This window comes from Salvelinus fontinalis, chromosome 19, assembly GCF_029448725.1.
Source record: "Salvelinus fontinalis isolate EN_2023a chromosome 19, ASM2944872v1, whole genome shotgun sequence".
NCBI classification, from domain to species: domain Eukaryota; kingdom Metazoa; phylum Chordata; class Actinopteri; order Salmoniformes; family Salmonidae; genus Salvelinus; species Salvelinus fontinalis.
This window is the reverse complement of record NC_074683.1, coordinates 12,359,763-12,381,431: the sequence shown is the minus strand read 5'-3', so window position 1 is coordinate 12,381,431 and position 21,669 is coordinate 12,359,763. Positions and strand designations below refer to the sequence as shown.

Below are 21,669 nucleotides of genomic sequence, written 5' to 3'. Positions count from 1 at the left end.
ACGCCCGCCAGTCAGGAGCCGCCAGAGACGCCCGCCAGTCAGGAGCTGCCAGAGACGTCCGACAGTCCGGAGCTGCCCTACAGTCCGGAGCTGCCCTACAGTCCGGAGCTGCCCTACAGTCCGGAGCTGCCACTCAGCCCGGACCTGCCGGAGTCCTTCAGCCAGGACCTGCTGGAGTCCCTCAGCCAGGACCTGCTGCCCCTTATCCCGGTGTTGCCCCTTATCCCGGTGTTGCCCCTTATCCCGGTGTTGCCCCTTGTCCCGGTGCTGCCCCTTGTCCCGGTGCTGCCCCTTGTCCCGGTGCTGCCCCTTGTCCCGGTGCTGCTCCTTGTCCCGGTGCTGCCCCTTGTCCCGGTGCTGCCCCTTGTCCCGGTGCTGCCCCTTGTCCCGGTGCTGCCCCTTATCCCGGTGCTGCCCCTTATCCCGGTGCTGCCCCTTCATTTAGGTGGGGTTAGTGGGAGGGTGGTCATTGGGAGGGGGATAAAGAAGCGGGGATTGATTATGGTGGGGTGGGGACCTCGTCCACCGCCAGAGCCGCCACCGTGGACAGACGCCCACCCAGACCCTCCCCTAGACTTTGTGCTGGTGCGCCCGGAGTTCGCACCTTAAGGGGGGGGTTCTGTCACGTTCCTGACCTGTTTTCCTTTGTTTTGTATTCATTTTAGTTGGTCAGGGCGTGAGTTGGGTGGGTTTGTCTATGTTTTGTATTTCTATGTGGGGTTTTGTGTTCGGCCTGGTATGATTCTCAATTAGAGACAGGTGTGTATTGTTTGTCTCTAATTGAGAGTCATACAAAGGCAGCCAGGGTTTCACTGGTGTTTTGTGGGTGTTTGTTTCCTGTGTTAGTGTTTGGGCCACACAGGACTGTTTGAGGTTAGTCACGTTTGTTGTTTTGTATTTTGTAGTGTTTTCTTGTGTTTTACATTAAACATGTACAATTACCAATCCGCATCTTGGTCCGATCCATGCTCCTCCTCGTCTGAGGAGGAGAACGACATTGACTGCCTTTACAAAGAGAGACTATTTCTGCCCTGTGACACCGAACAGAGACAAACATGCTTCCCCTTGAGGGCTGGCATATGGTCTCAACAGTCAAAATTAGCCAAACTTCTAATACTAACACATCTAGATTACAAGGGGTACACAGAAAATAAATCCACTGTCTGTCTGCGTCTAAGTATTTCAGTTGAAAGCCAACACTGATGTGGTTTAAAACCATGAGAAATGAGGCTCACATGAACATTGAGGATTACAGTAACTGGTTCTCATAGTAATTGGTTCTCATTTTTAGCGCAGTGAAAATTAATCTGTTGGGATTGTTACAGACATTCTTGGTATGCCACATAATAATTGTTCCTATGTACAGAAGTGAATAATGCAGTACTGACACTCAGGACAACAGTAAACCTCTTTACTGGGCATTAGAGGTATAAATAAATGTAATGTGTTTAATGTAATACATGAGACATCTAATCTAAATCTACTAATTTCACAGGACTGCTTTCTGTTGGATCAAGGTGGTACACGAATCTTTATCTGGAAAGGAAAGAAGGCTTCCAAGACAGAGCGGTCTGAGTCTTTGGATAAAGCAGAAGTGAGCCGCACCTCGACACATATTAGTTTCACAATGGTTTTGATACCCCTTTGCTGTCCCCTACGGGCTTTCTAGGGGAATTCAGACTGACTGTTATAGGGGGTCCTAAAATATCAGACACCCTCGGTTTGTACATCCCATATAACAAATACTCAAACAAGTTAACCCTGAAAACCACCTGAGACACTTATTCTGGTCCTTGATCTAAGCTCCACTCAATGATTTACCCACTCTCTCTGACACCCATATATCTATAACATTCTGATGTATGAATACTTTGGTACGTTCCTAGCAAAATAAAAAAATTAAACAAAGCACAGGAATTACATTCCATGTGATCCCTACAGATGTACGATTTTAATTTGAGCCAGTTTGGAAAATAATCCTGCAGCAACAAGAAATGTGAATTATTATGTGGATTATAATGAATGCAATGATTTTAGGGGTTGATACATTTTCACCAACAAAATAGTGATCAAATTAAGATCCTACATCTGTATTTTAAAATCGAAAATCTTGGAATTCTAGGCATACAAGAAGGCGAAGGGCTACCCTATCTCCACCTACATTGAGACGGTGAATGATGGTGCTGAGTCTGCCGTATTCAAGCAGCTGTTCCAGAGGTGGACCGTGAAGGGTCAGACTGTGGGGATGGGAACCACAAGCAGCACAGGGAAGATTGGTGAGCAAGTCACACTGGATATACACTCAATGCACAGTAAAACTCAAATGATGTCAATTAGCCTATCAGAATCTTCTAAAGCCATGACATCATTTTCTGGAATTTCCAAGCTATTTAAAGGCACAAGTCAACTTAGTGTATGTACATTTCTGACCCACTGGAAATGTGATACAGTGAATTACAAGTGAAATAATCTGTCTGTAAACAATTGTTGTAAAAATGACTTGTGTCATGCACAAAGTAGATGTCCTAACCAACTTGCCAAAACTATAGTTTGTTAACAAGAAATTTGTGGAGTGGTTGAAAAACCAGTTTTAATGACTCCAACCTAAGTGTATGTAGACTTCTGACTTCAACTGTATCTCTCAACTTGACTAATGAAACTAAACACTCAGTATTCACTGGTAAAACAAACAGTGTCCCTAGTATCTCTAAATGTGTTTTCTTGACAATGCAGCCAAGGTTGAGCAGATCAAGTTTGATGCAACTTCCATGCATGCAAGGCCTGACCTGGCTGCCCAGCAGAAAATGGTGGACGACGGAACAGGCGAAGCAGAGGTTGGTTGGTAACAAGAATTCTTCTATCACATCCTGTTATAACCATCTTTGACACAATAATTATTCATAATCCTCCCCTTTAAACTTTACATCCAATGGACACCAACATGTCCTATTTTCCTCCAACCAGATGTGGAGGTTAGAGGACAGTGAGCTGGTGCCTGTGGACAGGAAGTGGTTGGGCCACTTCTATGGAGGCGACTGCTATCTCATCCTCTACAAATATGAAGTCAGCCACAGGAGTCACTACATGCTATACATGTGGCAGGTCAGAATAACCTGCTAGCCACCATTCCCTGTGACATAGCTCTTTTTCTGCTTGGCAAACAAGCTTTGTTAATACCAGAAAAGGTTGATATGAGAAGAGCTTCATTTCATGACTTAGTCTCTGGCTTGCTTTCTGCAACCTATGCAGATAGATAACTAGGATGTGTTTGATGTGTGCAATATAGGGGCGTCATGCGACCACGGGAGAGCTAGCTGCCTCTGCTTTCCAAGCCGTGAACATCGACCGGAAGTACAACGGGGAGCCAGTTCAGGTCCGAGTGCCCATGGGGAAAGAACCACTGCACCTCATGGCCATATTCAAGGGCAAGATGGTGGTCTATGAGGTAAGCCCTCCATGTGTTCCTTTGTCAATGAGTTTTCAAGGAAATTCTTGGAATGTTTCAAATCTATCGTCTTAAAAGATTCTCATTGGGATCTCATAATGATTGTATGTAATCCATTGATTGTAATCATGGTTTGCAGGAGGGGAGCTCCAGAGTCAACTCTACACATGTCCAGCCGGCAGTTCGTCTCTTCCACATCCACGGCACCAACGAGTTCAACACCCGCGCCATCGAAGTGCCAGCACGCTCTTCGTCCCTCAACTCCAACGACGTCTTTGTGCTCAGCACTGACACTTGCTGCTATCTGTGGTACGGAAAGGTAAGCTGCAAAAATGCCATAACCTTGTCATCCAGGTTAAGCAGAGTAACAGGTCTCCAGCTAAGCATTGAGGAGGAGTACAAGCAGTGGCGTCATGCCCAATGGCACGTGCCCCCTCAGATTTGCACAGTTGTTGAAGAATTCTGATGCTAATTACGAAACTTTATCTTTAAGCCTAAATGTTATCATAATTATCTATAATAAGATCTGTCAGCGGTATTTGGGTGGAGGGGCACAATGATTGGACCAGCCAAAAAGTACAAGGAATGTTTTTTTTTTTTAGATAAGCAAGAAATTACTAAATGTACTGAAGGTTCTTGGGTTATGATACTATATACTAGTGTGGCAGTGGTACTAAACTCCTAAGTCATAAAATATCTTAAATAATCAATGTGCATGATTAATAAAAAATTAAACAGGTATATACATATTTTTACATAGAATTAGGCATAATGATTATGGCTCTAGATTGAAGGAAAAAGATGATTCAGGTGTTTGAAAATTGCACCCCCCCTCTTAAATAATGGGTGCCTGATGTCCCTGAGTTCATGGGCAGTACTTTACCTAGTTATGCGACAGGTATGACTCTCATCCCTTGCAGGGCTGCAGTGGCGATGAGCGAGAGATGGGCAAATCCCTGGCAGACATAATCTCCAGAAGGGAAAAACAGGTCATTGCAGAGGGCCAGGAGCCGGCTCACTTCTGGGTCAATCTGGGAGGCAAGTCCCAGTATGCCGACAGCAAGAGGTACTACACTTGATCCCTTGGTTTTATAGTTACCTAAGGGCCCTATTCTTCTGAATTCAGTTAGCGGGTTTAACCTTGTTTTATTAATGAACTCAGAAAAACATTGTTTACAACTGAAAATTACATCCCTTTTTTGATACCTTCTTCCTGGTCCGTCTGTGGTCTCTGCCAAGGCTTCAGGAAGAGCACAGCAACATCACCCCACGTCTCTTCGAGTGCTCCAATCAGACGGGCCGCTTTCTGGCCACGGAGGTCACCAACTTCAACCAGGACGACCTGGACGAAGATGACATCATGTTGCTGGACATATGGGACATGGTGAGGGCCTGTCTTTTAAGCCTTATTTGTATTTATTAGGGATCTCATTAGCTGCTGCCAAGGTACTCTTCCAAGGTACTCTTCCACTCTTTCATTAAGGCACTTACATCACAAACTAAACAAAAGATAAAACAGTACATCATATAACATTACACCACTAGATATCTACAATACAAAATGTATAATACCACCATACAACAATATTGCAAGGAACGTGTGTGTAGAGTGAGTGTGCTAGCGTTTGTGTGCGTATGCCTTGTGTCTGTATCTGTGTGTGTGTCACTTCACAGTACCCGCTATTCCATAAGGAGTGACAATATTGTCCGCTATCATCCTCAGTCATTTTCTATCCAAGTTGTCAGATCCCGGTGGCTTGTCATTGTTGATAGACAAAAAAAAATGATGATCACCTCTTCCACACTCACTGAATAGAATTCAAAATTACAATGCTTGTCTTTCATAATTTGTTATACTTGAATGTGTAGAATCAGCATTTGTTGCTGGCATGTCTTGCCTAAATTTGCTAATCTTGCCAATGAAAAAAACATTTTAAAGTAGTTGGCAATATCAGTGGGTTTTGTGATGAATGAGTCATCTGATTCAATGAATGATGGAGCTGAGTTTGCCTTTCTGCCCAAAATTTCATTTAAGGTACTCCAAAGCATTTTTACTATCACTCTTTGCATCATTTATGTTTGTTTCATAGTATAGTTTCTTATTATTTTTATTCAATTTAGTGACCTGATTTCTCACTTTGCAGTACAACTTGCCAATCGGTTGTGCCTGGAATCCAAACTGATTTACCATGTTTCCCCATTGTTACAGTTTGGGTTCCAGGCTACTACTGTACTGTCCTTTGGTGGCCACTATCAATCTACGGTCTGGAGGTTTGGTTCTTGTAAAACACAAGCGGTCCTGAGAGGACATCCTTCTTTACAAACCCTTGACCTCTTCTTACTCAGGTGTTCCTGTGGATCGGCAAGGGAGCCAATCAAATAGAAAAGGACAATGTGGTCCCCACAGCACAAGAATACCTGAAGTCCCACCCAGGGGGTCGGGATGTAGACACCCCCATCGTGATGATCAAACAGGGCTTTGAGCCTCCCACCTTCACTGGCTGGTTCCACGCCTGGGACCCACACATGTGGAGTGTATGTAGCAAGAATATGAGTAATTATGAGATAATAACACACATTGTAGCAGGGTCATGTGTTTATAACAAGTCTAACAATGCATTATAACTGCATCATAATGCATTACACCTGTTGGTATCAAGTGTTACCAAAATGTGTTTACTCGGGGCACAAAATATTGATTTAAACAAGCTGATTGTTATGTCCACAGGGAGGGAAGTCCTACCAAGAATTGAAGGCTGAGCTTGGGGATGCCACTGACATCATCCAGATCACTGTGGTGAGTCTACTCTCTCTCAAGCGCACTAACATAATCTGATTTACCAAACCGTTCTCATGTAAGCATTCTTTACAAATGCAGTGCATCTACAGCATGCAACTGGAAATGTATTTAAGTGTTAGTGTTAATCTGACTCACGGAAAACAATGTCCACCAACAAAGTTGCCGAAGGTCTAGCCACCAGTTGACCTGGTGTTTTAACCTAGCCATTTAGGAAAAATGATGGCATTGTCACAGAAACCAGTCAGATATGATTTTCTGCAACGGTTAAAGGAATGGTCTCTGTCTGTTTGTGGCTACAGGAGAGAACCACATCCAATTCCACTCAAAATAACTCCAAGAACACTGGAATACCACTGCAACCTACCGTTCAGGCCACCTTCCCTGCAGACAAGCTGTTGAACTGCCAGACAGAGGACCTGCCCGAAGGGGTTGACCCCACCAAGAAAGAGGTAAACTACACCCTTGAACTCCATGATTGGTCTCTCTTCAGTCTGTATTTCAGAGTAGCTGTCAGCTAAATGCATGTTAATCATTCTCACTCATCTATTTTAACATGTACTATAACTATACCATACCTTTATCTTTTCCAGGAGCATCTTTCCAATGATGACTTTGCTCTGATCCTGGGTGTGTCCAGGGTAGAGTTCTACTCCATGCCCAACTGGAAGCAGCAGAATTTGAAGAAAGAAAAGGGTCTGTTCTAGAAGGAGTATATCTACACCTTGGGCCTCATTTTGACAGCGTAAAATAACTGCACTGTTGTCAAATCTCCTCGAACTCTATTTCAAAAGGAGTTTGGAATGCAAGAGTTCTAAATTCTGCATCTTGATTCTGCACTGTTATTTGTGCATCTCAGACCTGCAGAAATATTACTCCAGCGTGGACATGACATGCTTTTGAAATTAGCCCCACTAAAACAAAAGTATATGGAGTATTTCAGACATGGTTGACACTTTTTCGCGCTTTCAAAATTAGGCCCCTCGTGTTTTGTCATCTAGCCTTGCACTTCTACTCTTAGCCAAGATAATGTGTTCATGAGTGGGTAGTTCTCAAATAACTGTAAACAACAGATTAAAGTGCCTTTAGGTTTAGTCTTGCAAATAATCTATGATTTTTTTTCTTGATTCTGAAATGTTGCTGTTATAATTTAGGCAATCGAGTTATGAAGATGACATTTGTAGTTGATAGAAAGGATTCTACACGTTTTATTATTGGAGATTTAGCATAGGCTTCATTTGCAGCACTTTCCCCCCTGAATTGCTACTTGTGTCACATAATTATATCTGGATATGTAATGTGCCTGTCAAGGCATTTAAAAAAAAGTATAATATGATATTGGTTCTATACTTTATGTCCACAATTAGCCTTAATATTGAAAACATCTGCAAAATGTACATTTGCAATCTTCAGAGGACCACAAGGGCTTAGTTTATTAGTAGGTACTTTGTGTTTCATAATATAAATGTTGAGGTCTAACGTATCAATGAAATTATGACTGTCAAATGGAGATATCTATTGGGGTATTTTGTTTTTGCTATGTTGGATAAGCAGATGAATATATCTCTATGAAGACCCTTCATTTGCAAAGCTACAATGACAGTTAATAAAGACCATATTCCCCAGTTTGTGTTTTCAATACCTTCAGCAAATCAATCAAATCAAATCATAATGAATCATACTGATATGTGCATCAAATTTTAATGTGAAAACAAATGGCAGTGTGGTGTATCTAATTGGGATCCAATTAATATATTCATCACAAAAAAATGTATTTGTGTAAAAAAGAAGGTTGTCAATGAATTACAGCTTCGGTTTCAATTTACATGAAAGAAGGAAAAAGGTCATTACATTATGAGTGAGGTAATATTAGTATGCTAACCAATCCCTAAAAGAAAGAACAGATACTGTGACATACAACTACAATTACAAAGCACTTCAACTTTAACACGTGACCAAAGTCCACAGCTGAATCCATAGTGGCGACATTCATAGTGGCTAATGATTTCAAGCAGCTGCTTACCAGATAACAAAAGCAATTCATGGTCATTTCATCAGTATCAGTAACCTGTTGAGAAGCTAGAGTTCTTAGTAATGAGGCGTTTTGTGTATCACTCGTTATAGGAATCGAGCTCACTACCGGCGTAAAGGTCAATGAGTCTTTGTGCTTCTCTGATGCCCGTCATGTAGGCCCCGTGAGTGGTGGTGTAGAAGTTAACGTGGGTGGCCTCGCCAGCAAACAGCACCTGAAGAGGCTGAACATACAGAGACCAGAGTAGAGGTCAATTCAGGGAGTAAGTTGAAATTCCATTCATGAATTGAAAAATCTTCATAGAAAACAATGGATGATTTCCATTTCATGAATATCATTTTAATTCACTGAATTAACTAAATTGAAAACTGAATTGACCGCAGGACTGACAGACGCAAACACACAAACTTTGGTCCCTGAGTATTATCTTTACCGTAAATCACATGTGTATATCATGCAATTCTACAACGCATCATTAAAAAAAGAGGTCACAGTCTACAAAGCACCACCACCTCGGTTGGTATTTGGTATATGATCTTGGCTTCAATTGCAGATACTGAGCGAAAATATCTTCTCCATAAAATCTGATTACGGGTCAGCTTGCCGACCATAAAATGTACATTGACTGAGATCATTGTGATACCGTGGCTTAATTGATGCCGTCTCAAAGGCAAGTTAGCTAACTTAGAGACATATCGCTGGTTCATACACTTATAAACTTGACTGTGTGTGTACCAATATTAGCCATGTCAAACTACTGTACATTCTTACTAACATGTTATTAGGAAGTAGGTATGTCAAAGATATTAGTTATTGCAATAATGAGCAGTTAGAAGCATGCGTAATGTTACTAGAAGCTATCTTCATTTTAAAGTGTTGCCAAATGTACATGAAAGTTATTGTCAGAATCATGTGCGCTCAGGAAGAATTGTGAACGTCATGTACTGTACCTTTGCCTGTGAGTATCCAGCCTCACAGGGCAAAGGAAGAGGGGCTGCCAGGGCTGTGTGTTCCCTCACAGCGTCCACTCCTGGAGGGGGGTACGTATATGACCCACGGACAAAACGCTCACTCCCCCACTTGGACATCAGGACCTGGGCTGGCTCTGGTACTGACCAGCCAGTGAAGGACCTGAGCATTCTGTCAAAACACAAGCCTGATTGTTACTCATCCTGAACATGCAAAACAGTTTGCCAAAAGAATAGCTGACTAATAATGGGATTAAAAGTGATGACTGTGTGTTTCTGATTTAATTCTTCATGCATGCATTCTCACACAGTTTTTTTGCTTGTTGAGCAATAGCTCATGCTTGAATGTTGCAAAATAGGTTGTTAGAAATTAGAATAGCTTATAGTCGTTTTCTTTACAAACTCACTTTTGTCTCAAGCACAAAACAATAGCAGAATAAAATGTCCTTAAATATTAGTGCGGTAAACCATTGTAGGGTATTTAAGGGCATAAAAAGCATGGAATTAGAGGCCATCTACAGACACCACCTTAAAGACAGGGTGAAAGGTTCAACATGAATGCCACATATCTCAGTGATGAGATATGATGGCCACACCTCTCTCCCACACACCCAATGATTGAACCTTTGACCTGTGCACCTGATTGATAAGCAGACCTGATACACACCTTACACACACCTCTCCCACCATCTTCTCATCCAGGCTCTCCATGTGTCGGGCTTCCCGGCCTGTGATCCAGCCGCAGAGGACTGTGGGATGGCGGGCCACCGTGTCAAAGCCACAGATCTTCTTATACCACATGTCTCTCCAGGCCCCACCCTCTGACTGAGAGTGCTGGTATACCTCCTCATCCTCGGGCCCCGCGTCCCACACCAGCTGGATCCCGGCACAGTCATGAGGCCAGAACCTGTCCTCGAACCGCAGGTAAATCTTGTCCACCGTGCCGAAGCCCAGTCTCTCAATGGCGTCGGCCTTGGACTTGGGGAGGGCTGGCTCAAACATGGCCACTGCATTCTCTTTCAGGAAGCCTAAAGGGACGGTCACGATGACGTGGTCTGCCATGAAGCACTGGCCCCCCTGGCACAGCACTCTGACTGGACGGGTGTGGTTCTTCTCCTCCTGCAGGGCCCAGTGGATGCTGTGTACCGGCCTGTCACACAGCACGGCTCCAGGCGGAAGGTTGTCCAAGAGGGTGTCTGCCAGGGCCTGATACCCTCCGGGGCCCAGAGAATTGAAGAAGCCCCCCTCCAAGGCCACATAGTGACCCAGCTGCGAGGCAGACACCTCATAGAGGGAGGAGCTGGCCTCATCCGTGCATTCGCTCCTCTTGCACCACTCGAATACCCTCGGGCCGTCCTCCGAGGCCGCCAGGGGTGACTGGGCGAACTCCTCGTCCAGGTAGCCCCCCAGGCTCTGACTGCTGTGCCTCGGCTCCAACTCTGATTCGAAGGCCCTGGAGGTGAGCCCGCTGAAAAAGGAACACACCTGCTCCACCTCGTTCACCGGAAGCTGTCGCCTACTCTCCCGGAAGAAGTAGTCCCTAGGGGTGACGGAGCCTGGCAGGCACATGATGCTGGCTGAGCCTTTCTCCTCCAGCAGCAGGCCCTGCTCCTGGGCTAGCAGGAAGAGCGGGTTGGCCTCCTGACCGTGGATCCAATTGGCCCCCAGCTCAATTACATTCTGGCCAAAGGGTCTTGTGGTGTAGACCCGGCCTCCAGGCCTGCCCATAGCCTCCAGGACTTGGATGTGCTGAAAGCCAGCTTTCACCAGGGTGGAAGCTGCAGATAAGCCTGCTAGACCAGCACCAACCACCACCACTCTGGCAGCACTGTGTGGACTCATTCTGCAGTGAGCTGTCTCCTGAGGGAAGGAGGTGAGAAGGGTACAGTTTTTGCCCTGTCACCATAGAATTGCTTGGGACACATTCCTTCACCAAAAACTAAACTTTCCATGCTGTATTTGTGCAGCTGTTTTACAACAAATAATAGACCATTTCAGTTGCTCAAAAGTTTAGCCAAAAATGTAAGGGACAGTGGGGTAAGTCGTGCCAAAGGTTTCGTTGAGTCACTCTTTGTTTCTAGGAAACTATACACAAAATGAATCATGTGACCAAATATTTAAGAAGAGGTCATCATGTTATGGAGTCTGTGAAGGAAGAAACCACATGGAAAAATTTAGGTAAAAAAAGGTATTAATCAAGTCCAATGAATGTATTGTGTTATAGGTTTCATGATGCTTGTATCTAAGCCAGAATACATAGTCTTAAAACTGTTGATACATTAGTTGGGGTATCTATGAGCTACAATATGAGGTCCTAAACCTATCATGAAAGTGTATCCTTGTAGCTGTGTGGGCTAATATAGTCAAAATGGTTGCTTTGGGGTAAATTGTGCCCCTTCGCGAGTTGAGCCAATGGCTAATCAATATAACCCATAAAAATTATTACATTTAGTTCGTTTTATGCATAATATGAATAGTATTTTGAAGACACCTCACATTTGTGGGATTCAAGTTGCCTCTAAGACACACTTGTAGTGTTTTATTACCAGGCATAATGCAAGGCATTATGGCTGGAATATGAGTTCACACCAGGGCCTGAGCCTATGTTAAAAGTGTACAAGAAAAAACAAAGTGTTAGAAATGTGTCCCTATTCTCAATTTACGCCGAGAGTCCTAGGGGGCGTAGTTCTTCCTGATGTCGTATTACCTATAGGTGTCGACTCGGTCTGCACAGATTGTAATACACTATTTTGGTCAATTCTGTTTTCCCGGTTAAATTTTTCCTGGTTTTCGAGTCTTCCTCGTTTTTTAATGTTTTCACTCTCAAAATCACAACAATGCTTAAAACACATCAGGATACCACGTTTGAGGTCTGGGAACAATCAATAAAATACCGTAACGACCCTGGGTTTATAAGCGCGGAAATCGACACTGCCGCACGAGCTTTCTTTTGCGGCACAGTCGATAGCGCGCCGGACCTCGGGCTAGAAGGTCAAGAGTTCGAGACCTGCTCCCTGCTGTTTCATTACAATACATTTGGAGGGTGTAGTTGCCCTTTAATTCAATTGCTCGCTTAGCGAGAACAGGTTGTGTTTGGCTAGCGATGTTTTTGAACTCTACAATGTAGTGTGTCAATTTCTCTCATACCTAGCGCCGAGACTCCTAGTGGGCATAGTTCCTCCTGATGTAGTATTACCTCTAGGTGCCAACGCTGTCAGCCTCGACGGTAATACGCTCGTGTCCCCCCCATGGACTGACATACATAAAACATCCTTTATTATGGATGCGAAGGCATCGGTTCCCTCCTTAACTAGATTTAATAGCTCGTCTGTGGAAAAAATATGGGAAATTTGCGTACTATACTGTTAATAAAACACACATTTCCACCACCATGCTAAGGTGGCTAATGCTACTTCCTGATGTTGTGGTGCGCGTTCAGCCAGTGGTAAACAAGACTCGCGAGGTGTGCATCATCCGGATGTTGTCAGAAAAACTGAAAACGTTGGTGGGAAATTATGTTTTATTAGGAGAGCACAAATATGTTGCCCATTTTTGTTTTATCGAAAAGCCATTAAGTCTAGTTAAGGAGAAAACCGAAGCAAGTTTTCTTCCCGGACAACCTTGTTCGTGGCTTGATTCATGCGTCCTTCACAAAGACAAATCTTCCCGATTCCAGCCTTGCTGAAGCACCCCCAGATCATCACCGATCCTCCACCAACTTTCATAGTGGGTGCGAGACCTGGAGAGGCCTACAAGCCACAGTGTCTCGCACCCACTGTGAAATTTGTTGGAGGAAGAAAACTTGCTTCCTTCTGCTCTGACAATGTTCCCCATCTCTGAGGATTGTTTTTTCCAGCAGGACAATGCTCCACGCCACACACTCTTCCTAAGTTAAAACATTAGTATTGTGTTGTTTTAAAAATGAATATTAACTTATTTTCTTTGCATTATTCGATGTCTTACAACACTGCATCTTTTTTGTTACTTTGACCAGTTGTCATTTTCTGCAAATAAATGCTCTAAATTACAATATTTGGCATAAATGTTGTCAGTAGTTTATAGAATAAAATGAAAATGTTAATTTTACCCAAACACATACCTATAAATAGTAAAACCTGAGAAACTGATAATTTTGCAGTGGTCTCTTAATCTTTTCCATAGCTGTGTACTTTTCATAGTCATGGTATGCTTTGTGTAAAATTGAAAGTAAAAAATACATATAAAAAAAAAAAGTCAACAACAAAAAGTGAATTGTTATCATTTCTCCCCGATTCAGAATATATCATGGTTGACAACTCCACAGTGTTGCCCTCCCAGAGTGCAAAGAACCTTAGTGTGAACCTGGACAACACCCTGTGGTTCTCTGCAAACATCAAAGCAGCGCTCTTGCAGGTTCATGTTCTACAACATCCGTAGAGAACGACCCTACCTCACACAGGAAGCAGCGCAGGTCCTAATCCAGGTATTTGTCATCTCCCATCTGGACTACTGCAACTCGCTGTTGGCTGGGCTCCCCGCTTGTGCCATCAAACCCCTGCAATTCCAGAATTCTCCAGCCCGCCTGGTTTTCAACCTTCCCAAGTTCTCTCATGTCACCCCGATCCTTCAAGTTTTCAAGATATGTAACTTTCAAAATACAGAAATCATCCCTGTATGATGGATTTTGCATTATATGATGCAAAGCACAGCATCATATGGTGCAAAATGCATCATGCAGGGATGTGATGGCATATTGCTGCAGAATGCTGTGGTAGCCATGCTGGTTATGTGTGCCTTGAATTGTAAATAAATCACAGACAATGTCACCAGCAAAGCACCATCACACCTCCTCCTCCATGCTTCACGGTGGGAACCACACATGCGGATATCATCCATTCACCTACTCCGCGTCTCACAAAGACACGCGGTTGGAACCAAAAATCTCAAATTTGGACTCATCAGACCAAAGGATAGATTTCCACCGGTCTAATGTCCATTGCTCATGTTTCTTGGCCCAAACAAGTCTCTTCTTATTGGTGTCCTTTAGTAGTGGTTTCTCTGGAGGAATTCAACCATGAAGGCCTGATTCACGCAGTCGCCTCTGAACAGTTGATGTTGAGATGTGTCTGTTACTTGAACAATCTGTGAAGCATTTATTTGGGCTGCAATTTTTAAGGCTGGTAACTCTCATGAACTTATCCTCTGCAGCAGAGGTAACTCTGGATCTTCCTTTCCTGTGGTGGTCCTCATGAGAGCCAGTTTCATCATAGTGCTTGATGGTTTTTGCGACTGCACTTGAAGAAACTTTCAAAGTTCTTGAAATTTTATGGATTGACTGATCTTCATGTCTTGAAGTAATGATGGATTGTCGTTTCTCTTTGCTTATTTAAGCTGTTCTTGCCATAATATGGACTTGGTCTTTTACCAAATAGGGCTATCTTCTGTATAACCCTACCTTGTCATAACACAACTGATTGGCTCAAACGCATTAACCTGTTTGGGCTGCAGGGGCAGTATTGAGTAGCGAGATAAAAGGTGCCCATTTCAAACGGCCTCGTACTCAATTCTTGCTCGTACAATATGCATATTATTATCACTATTGGATAGAAAACACTCTCTAGTTTCTAATACCGTTTGAATTATATCTGTGAGTCAAACAGAACTCATTTGGCACAAACTTCCTGACCAGGAAGTGGAAAGTCTGAAATTGGGGCTCTGTTCTACTTCCTGCCTATAAATGGGCATGATACGTAAGAGTATACGTTCACTTCATAGACCTTCCCCTGGATGTCAAGAGGCGGTGAGAGAAGAAATTTAGTGTTTATCTTGGTCTGAAGTGGAATACAGGCTATTTGTATGACGTGTCCGCCCATTTCCTGTTTTCTGGAAGCGCGAAAGGGTACTTGGATTTGCCTTCTGTTTAGCTGCCGTTATGGACGACTAATATCTCCGGCTTTGATTTAATTTGATACATGTGACCATATCATCGTAAAGTATGTTTTTTCAATATAGTTTCATCAGATTATTGAACATTTTTCGGGAGTTTTGCCGTGTTCCGTTCTCTTCCGTTTCTTGACATGGAGAGCTTTGTGCCACTAGGCTAGCGCGCTTGCTAATTCAAGAGGGAAAATGAACGTTCTAATTCCAAACAACGATTGTTCTTGACAAAGGACACCTTGTCCAACATTCTGATGGAAAATCAGCAAAAGTAAGAAACATTTTATGATGCTATTTCATATATCTGTCGTGCATGTGAACTAGTCGTCGGCGCCCAACGTTTGGGTACTCAGCTATACCGAAGCTGGATGTCGTAATGAAGTTATTTTTTAGAATTCTAACACTGCGATTTCATTAAGAACTAATGGATCTATCATTTCCTATACAACATGTATTTTTTAGTTATGTTTATGAATAGCTATTTGGTCAGAATATGTGTGTCAGAAAACGTGTCAGAAAAATATCGTTGCTGTTTAGACGTTGTGGAAAAAGTAGCTAAGTTAGCACAATGTGTAACCACTGATTTCAGCTCTAAATATGCACATTTTCGAACAAAACATAAGTGTATGTATAACCTGATGTTATAGGACTGTCATCTGATGAAGAATATCAAGGTTAGTCAAAAATTATATATCTTTTGCTTGTTTTTTACGATCGCTAACCTTTTGCTACTGGGAAATGGCATGTCTTTCTGGCTATTGTGGTAAGCTAATATAACGCTATATTTTGTTTTCGCTGTAAAACACTTAATAAATCGGAAATATTGGCTGGAATCACAAGATGCCTGTCTTTCATTTGCTGTACACTATGTATTTTTCAGAAATGTTTTATGATGAGTAATTAGGTATTTGACGTTGGTGTCTGTAATTATTATGGCTGCTTTCGGTGCAATTTCTGATTGTAGCTGCAATGTAAACTATGATCTCGCCATCACGGTTGACAACTCCATTGTGTCCTCCTCCCAGAGCGCTAAGAACCTTGGCGTGATCCTGGACAACACCCTGTCGTTCTCCACCAACATCAAGGCGGTGGCCCGTTCCTGTAGGTTCATGCTCTACAACATCCGCAGAGTACGACCCTGCCTCACACAGGAAGCGGCGCAGGTCCTAATCCAGGCACTTGTCATCTCCCGTCTGGATTACTGCAACTCGCTGTTGGCTGGGCTCCCTGCCTGTGCCATTAAACCCCTACAACTCATCCAGAACGCCGCAGCCCGTCTGGTGTTCAACCTTCCCAAGTTCTCTCACGTCACCCCGCTCCTCCGCTCTCTCCACTGGCTTCCAGTTGAAGCTCGCATCCGCTACAAGACCATGGTGCTTGCCTACGGAGCTGTGAGGGGAACGGCACCTCAGTACCTTCAGGCTCTGATCAGGCCCTACACCCAAACAAGGGCACTGCGTTCATCCACCTCTGGCCTGCTCGCCTCCCTACCACTGAGGAAGTACAGTTCCCGCTCAGCCCAGTCAAAACTGTTCGCTGCTCTGGCACCCCAATGGTGGAACAAACTCCCTCACGACGCCAGGACAGCGGAGTCAATCACCACCTTCCGGAGACACCTGAAACCCCACCTCTTCAAGGAATACCTAGGATAAAGCAATCCTTCTGCCCCCCCCCCCCCCTTAAAAGATCTAGATGCACTATTGTAAAGTGGCTGTTCCACTGGATGTCATAAGGTGAATGCACCAATTTGTAAGTCGCTCTGGATAAGAGCGTCTGCTAAATGACTTAAATGTAAATGTAAATGTAATGATTTATACCTGAAATATGCAAATTTTTCGAACAAAACATATATTTATTGAATAACATGTTATAAGACTGTCATCTGATTAAGTTGTTTGTTGGTTAGTTTGGTTGGTTCTTGGTTAGTTAGGTTGGCTTTGTGCATGCTACCTGTGCTGTGAAAAATGTCTGTCCTTCTTTGTATTTGGTGGTGAGCTAACATAAATATACGTGCTGTTTTTGCTGTAAAACATTTTAAAAATCGGACATGTTGGCTGGATTCACAAGATGTGTACCTTTCATTTGCTGTATTGGACTTGTTAATGTGTGAAAGTTAAATATTTAAAAAAATATATCTTTTGAATTTCGTGCCCTGCACTTGAAGTGGCTGTTGTCATAAGTGTACCGGCGTCGGGCTGCAGCCATAAGAAGTAAGTAAGAAAGTAAGAAATTCCACAAATGAACTTTAACAAGGCACACCTGTTAATTGAAATGCATTCCAGGTGACTACCTCATGAAGCTGGTTGAGAGAATGCCAAGAGTGTGCAAAGCTGTCATCAAGGCAAAGGGTGGCTCCTTTGAAGAATCTCAAACATAAAATATATTTTGATCTGTTTAACACTTGTTTGGTTACTACATGATTCCATATATGTGATTTTAGAGTTTTGATATCTTCACTATTATTCTACAATGTAGAAAAAAAGGAAAAATAAAGGAAAACAGTGGAATGAGTAGTGTGTCCAAACTTTTGACTGGTACTGTATTTGTCCTCGCATCTATACGGAGCAATACTGGTAAGGGAGAACAGGAGCGACTGGAGAAGATGGCAGAAAAGGAAATAAGGAAAAAAGTGCAGCATATTATTAATAAACATGGAGTGGAGGATAACACGGGCCTTCTAAAATATCTAGTGAAGGCGAAGATAATGGACAAGAAAAAAAGGAAAGCAGTGGAAACGTTTATGAGGGAATATGGAATGAGGGATTTCACAGAACTTTTGGAAGAACTTTAGGAAATGGAGTAGAACGAGTGAAGATGAATTAGATGTGGTGGCAGGTGCAGTGATGACTGTTGAGAAGACGTTGAGTATAGAGGGAAGCAGTATGACAAGGAAGGTTGGTTTCAAGTACAAAAAAAAGGGATACGTGTTTCAGTAGCTCAGTGATGGGCCCTGACGAGAGTGTGGATGAAGTTCCTACAGTGAGGACCACCAAGGTCGGGCCTTGTCCGAGTATGTAAAGGATGATTCTGGGCCAGTGCGAGTGATATTTGTGTAGAGAATGGATCCTTCCATTTTGGCTGATCAATATGTGGTGGTAGGTTGGGTGGAGAAGAGGTTCGGAACTGTTGAGTTGGTTAAAGTAACTAGGAGTGGACTAGGGATGATTTGTGTTTCTTCAGCCCAGAGGGAGCGGGTGCTCCGGATCACATGATTAGAGACAATAAATGTGACTTGCTTTGATCTCCAGAGCAGGGCACCTTTGAAAGGAGTGATAACGTGGGTAGCATTAAATGTTGAGGAAGATCAGTTGAAAGTGAAGATTCCCGGTGTCTGTGACGCTCACCATTTGTTGCGACCAGGGTTGGGTAGGTGACTTTCTAAATGTAATCCATTAGTTACTAGTTACCTGTCCAAAATTGTAATCAGTTACGTAACTTTTGGATTATCCAAACTCAGTAACGTAATCTGATTACATTCGATTACTTTCCCCTTCAGAGACATTAGAAGAAGATAAAAATGTATGTTACCAATTGAACGACATCTATTGCAGAATTAATCAATGTTCAAGTTTACATAGCTAGCCATATATGGATGTACAATTTTACTTTATGGGTTGGTTATGTAGGCTGCTTTTAACCCATTACCTTCTACTACATATAGTAATACGTTTAAATTATAAATTACATCTTTACATTAAAAAACAAATCTATCAGAATTCCAGTAATTCCAGTAAATGTTATACCCCTTGATCTTCAAGAATAGGACTTGGAAATATGAAAGTATAGATTAGCCAAATTGCTTTACCTGGGCATAACCCAAAAACAAAGGACTTATTAGCCAGCCCTACTCTGTTGCTTATGATTTTGTTGTCATGGAGGACTGATTGGGCTCACTGGTTCGAGTTGAAAAAAATGCTGCGCTCATGGAATGGCATGCTTTGAGCACTACTGAAAAGAGCTATTTACATGTGAAAAATGAATGCCATGTGCCGCATTTGCTATAGGCCTATTGTTTATCTTTCTGTTGGTGACACTTTCATATCTTGATAATATGCAGCTGTTTAAAGGGCAAATCCACATATAAAGCCCTGACCTCAATCCTATAGAAAATGTGTGGACAGAACTGAAAAAGCATGTGCGAGCAAGGAGGCCTACCAACCTGACTCAGTTACACCAGCTCCGTCAGGAGGAATGGGCCAAAATTCACCCAACTTATTGTGGGAAGCTTGTGGAAGTCTACCCGAAACGTTTGATCCAAGTTGAACAATTTAAAGGCAATGCAACCAAATACCAATTGAGTGTATGTAAACGTATGACCCACTGGGAATGTGATGAAAGAAATAAAAGCTGAAATAAATGATTCTCTCTACTATTATTCTGACATTTCACATTCTTAAAATAAAGTATCAATAAGAAGTGATATCCGTATCGTCTTTAGACTACACCACTGCTGTTGTCCTTACCTCCAAGCATTTATTCAAGTTGATTAATCTTTGGATGCCAAAAGTAGTCGCACCACTGGAAGACATAGCTTGGACTGTAGCCTACAAAAACCTATTCCTGCTCTTTTCCAGCAATCCATCAAACACATTTGGTGTGTCATCATGGTGGTTTCTGACTTGTGCTCAGACACGCTCAAGTGAAACAAACTTAAAACATGCACCTTTTTTCAATGTTGATTTGAGAAAACAAAGAAGTGTGAAAGCATTTTTAATACGTTACGCCCCAACCCTGGTTGCGACACAGATCTGGTGGAGAGCGTTGGGAAACAAAAAATAAGTTGTCTGTTCTGTTGACTTTTGCTGTAATCTTTGGCAGATAAGGTTAAGGTAGGAAGTGAGAGTTATCCCGTGATATACTTCGGTGTTTAATGAGCCAAATTTATGGGCATGTTGCAACAGTAAGTAGGAGGGAGAGTCCTAGATGTGAGAAGTGTGCAAGAGGGCATGAGATGATGGAATGTGTAGTTTGGATGTTAGTTGTGGGGGTGCCCATGGGGCTAGAGATCGGAGGTGTCCGGTGAGAGAATGGCAGGTTGAGGTTGCTACCGTCAGAGTAGTACAGATAGTGTCATATGTGGAAGTGGTGAAGAGAGTGGTAGAGGAAGATGGGTACAGGGTGAGGGATCCTGAGAGGATTCCTGCGATTAGGCAGAGACTAATAGAGAGTGATGGGAAGAATACTGTATTTGCTTCAGTAAGGTAGGTTTCTTGGCATTCATAGCTATGGTTGCCAATTGTACTGCATCAATGGATTTTTTTTTTAAATCACAGAAAATAAAAGGTTGTGTTGGCAGCAGCAGAGAAATACTTGGGATTGCAACGTTTTACCACCCTGCATACCACTGCTGGCTTGCTTCTGAAGCTAAGCAGGGTTGGTCCTGGTCAGTCCCTGGATGGGAGACCAGATGCTGCTGGAAGTGGTGTTGGAGGGCCAGTAGGAGGCACTCTTTCCTCTGGTATAAAAAATATCCCAATGCCCCAGGGCAGTGATTGGGGACACTGCCCTGTGTAGGGTGCCGTCTTTCGGATGGGACGTGAAACGGGTGTGCTGACTCTCTGAGGTCATTAAAGATCCCATGGCACTTATCGTAAGAGTAGGTGTGTTAACCCCGGTGTCCTGGCTAAATTCCCAATCTGGCCCTCAAACCATCATGGTCACCTAATAATCCCCAGTTTACAATTGGCTCATTCATCCCCCTCCTCTCCCCTGTAACTACTCCCCAGGTCGTTGCTGCAAATGAGAACGTGTTCTCAGTCAACTTACCTGGTAAAATAACGGTAAAATAAAATAAAAATATATAAATTACTGCATAACAGTTGCGGGGGGTGTTGAGTGGTAGTGTTCTGTCCTCACAGACGTTGGTCTGGAGTAGGATTAGATAGGTTAAATAGTGGAATGTGGTGGTGTGGTACAGAGAACTATTTTCCCTATGCTAAGTAGACTAGCTAAAGATGTAGTTTAAAATGTATTGGGCTGTAAGCTAAGATTTCAGCCAAACAGGCTATATATTTAAGCATTAAGGCACGAAGGGGTGTGGTATATGGCCAATATACCACGGCTAAGGGCTGTTCTTTATGCACGACGCAATGCGGAGTGCCTGGATACAGCCCTTAGCCGTGGTATATTGGCCATATACCACAACCCCGAGGTGCCTTATTGCCATTAGAAACTGGTTACAAATGTAATTAGAGCAGTAAAAATACATGTTTTGTCATATCTGTGGTATACAGTCTGATATACCACGGCTGTCAGCGAATCAGCATTCAGCGCTCGAATCACCAAGCTTATAATTGAAAACAATTGCAGCCTACCTGTGTTGATTTCAATAGCATATAGCCTAGGCAGGCTGGGCTGGGAAAGTCAAGGACTCAGATTTCAAGAGAGAATACTGTTATGTAGGAAGAACAAGACTAAAGTCTTTATAAACTGCTCGGGTGTGTCTACAACTCTCCTCACATGGTGGCTCCCGTAGGACATTTTAAGTTGAGTAAAAAGGAACACGCGACAA

The 21,669-nt window shown here is 43.0% G+C and overlaps 2 protein-coding genes across 6 annotated transcripts in view; one reads left to right on the top strand and one right to left on the bottom strand.

Moving 5' to 3' along the window:
* Positions 1–7,867, top strand: part of vil1 (villin 1) — a 30,827-nt gene extending 22,960 nt beyond the window's left edge. For all 3 annotated transcript variants that reach the window (XM_055870807.1, XM_055870806.1, XM_055870805.1), the window contains exons 9-20: positions 1,496–1,594; positions 2,123–2,276; positions 2,734–2,834; positions 2,965–3,102; positions 3,287–3,445; positions 3,585–3,764; positions 4,366–4,511; positions 4,685–4,829; positions 5,792–5,980; positions 6,174–6,242; positions 6,545–6,694; positions 6,836–7,867. In XM_055870807.1, the coding sequence (XP_055726782.1) occupies positions 1,496–1,594; positions 2,123–2,276; positions 2,734–2,834; positions 2,965–3,102; positions 3,287–3,445; positions 3,585–3,764; positions 4,366–4,511; positions 4,685–4,829; positions 5,792–5,980; positions 6,174–6,242; positions 6,545–6,694; positions 6,836–6,949 (1,644 nt within the window). In that variant the 3' untranslated portion in view covers positions 6,950–7,867. The remainder of the gene's footprint in view (positions 1–1,495; positions 1,595–2,122; positions 2,277–2,733; positions 2,835–2,964; positions 3,103–3,286; positions 3,446–3,584; positions 3,765–4,365; positions 4,512–4,684; positions 4,830–5,791; positions 5,981–6,173; positions 6,243–6,544; positions 6,695–6,835) is intronic.
* Positions 7,868–7,929: 62 nt separating this feature from the next.
* zgc:66484 (uncharacterized protein LOC327557 homolog) lies at positions 7,930–21,567 on the bottom strand. 3 transcript variants are annotated; one of them, XM_055870818.1, is made up of 4 exons: positions 21,473–21,567; positions 9,910–11,102; positions 9,225–9,414; positions 7,930–8,497 (listed from the first exon to the last, which is right to left on the bottom strand). In XM_055870818.1, the coding sequence occupies exons 1-4, from the start codon at positions 21,491–21,493 to the stop codon at positions 8,354–8,356; spliced, it is 1,548 nt and encodes a 515-aa protein (XP_055726793.1). In that variant the 5' UTR covers positions 21,494–21,567; the 3' UTR covers positions 7,930–8,353. The 3 variants fall into 3 exon arrangements, with proteins under 3 accessions (XP_055726793.1, XP_055726794.1, XP_055726795.1); XM_055870819.1 differs by lacking the exon at positions 21,473–21,567 and adding an exon at positions 12,390–12,761; XM_055870820.1 differs by lacking the exon at positions 21,473–21,567 and adding an exon at positions 12,439–12,761.
* Between the last annotated feature and the right edge of the window lie 102 nt (positions 21,568–21,669).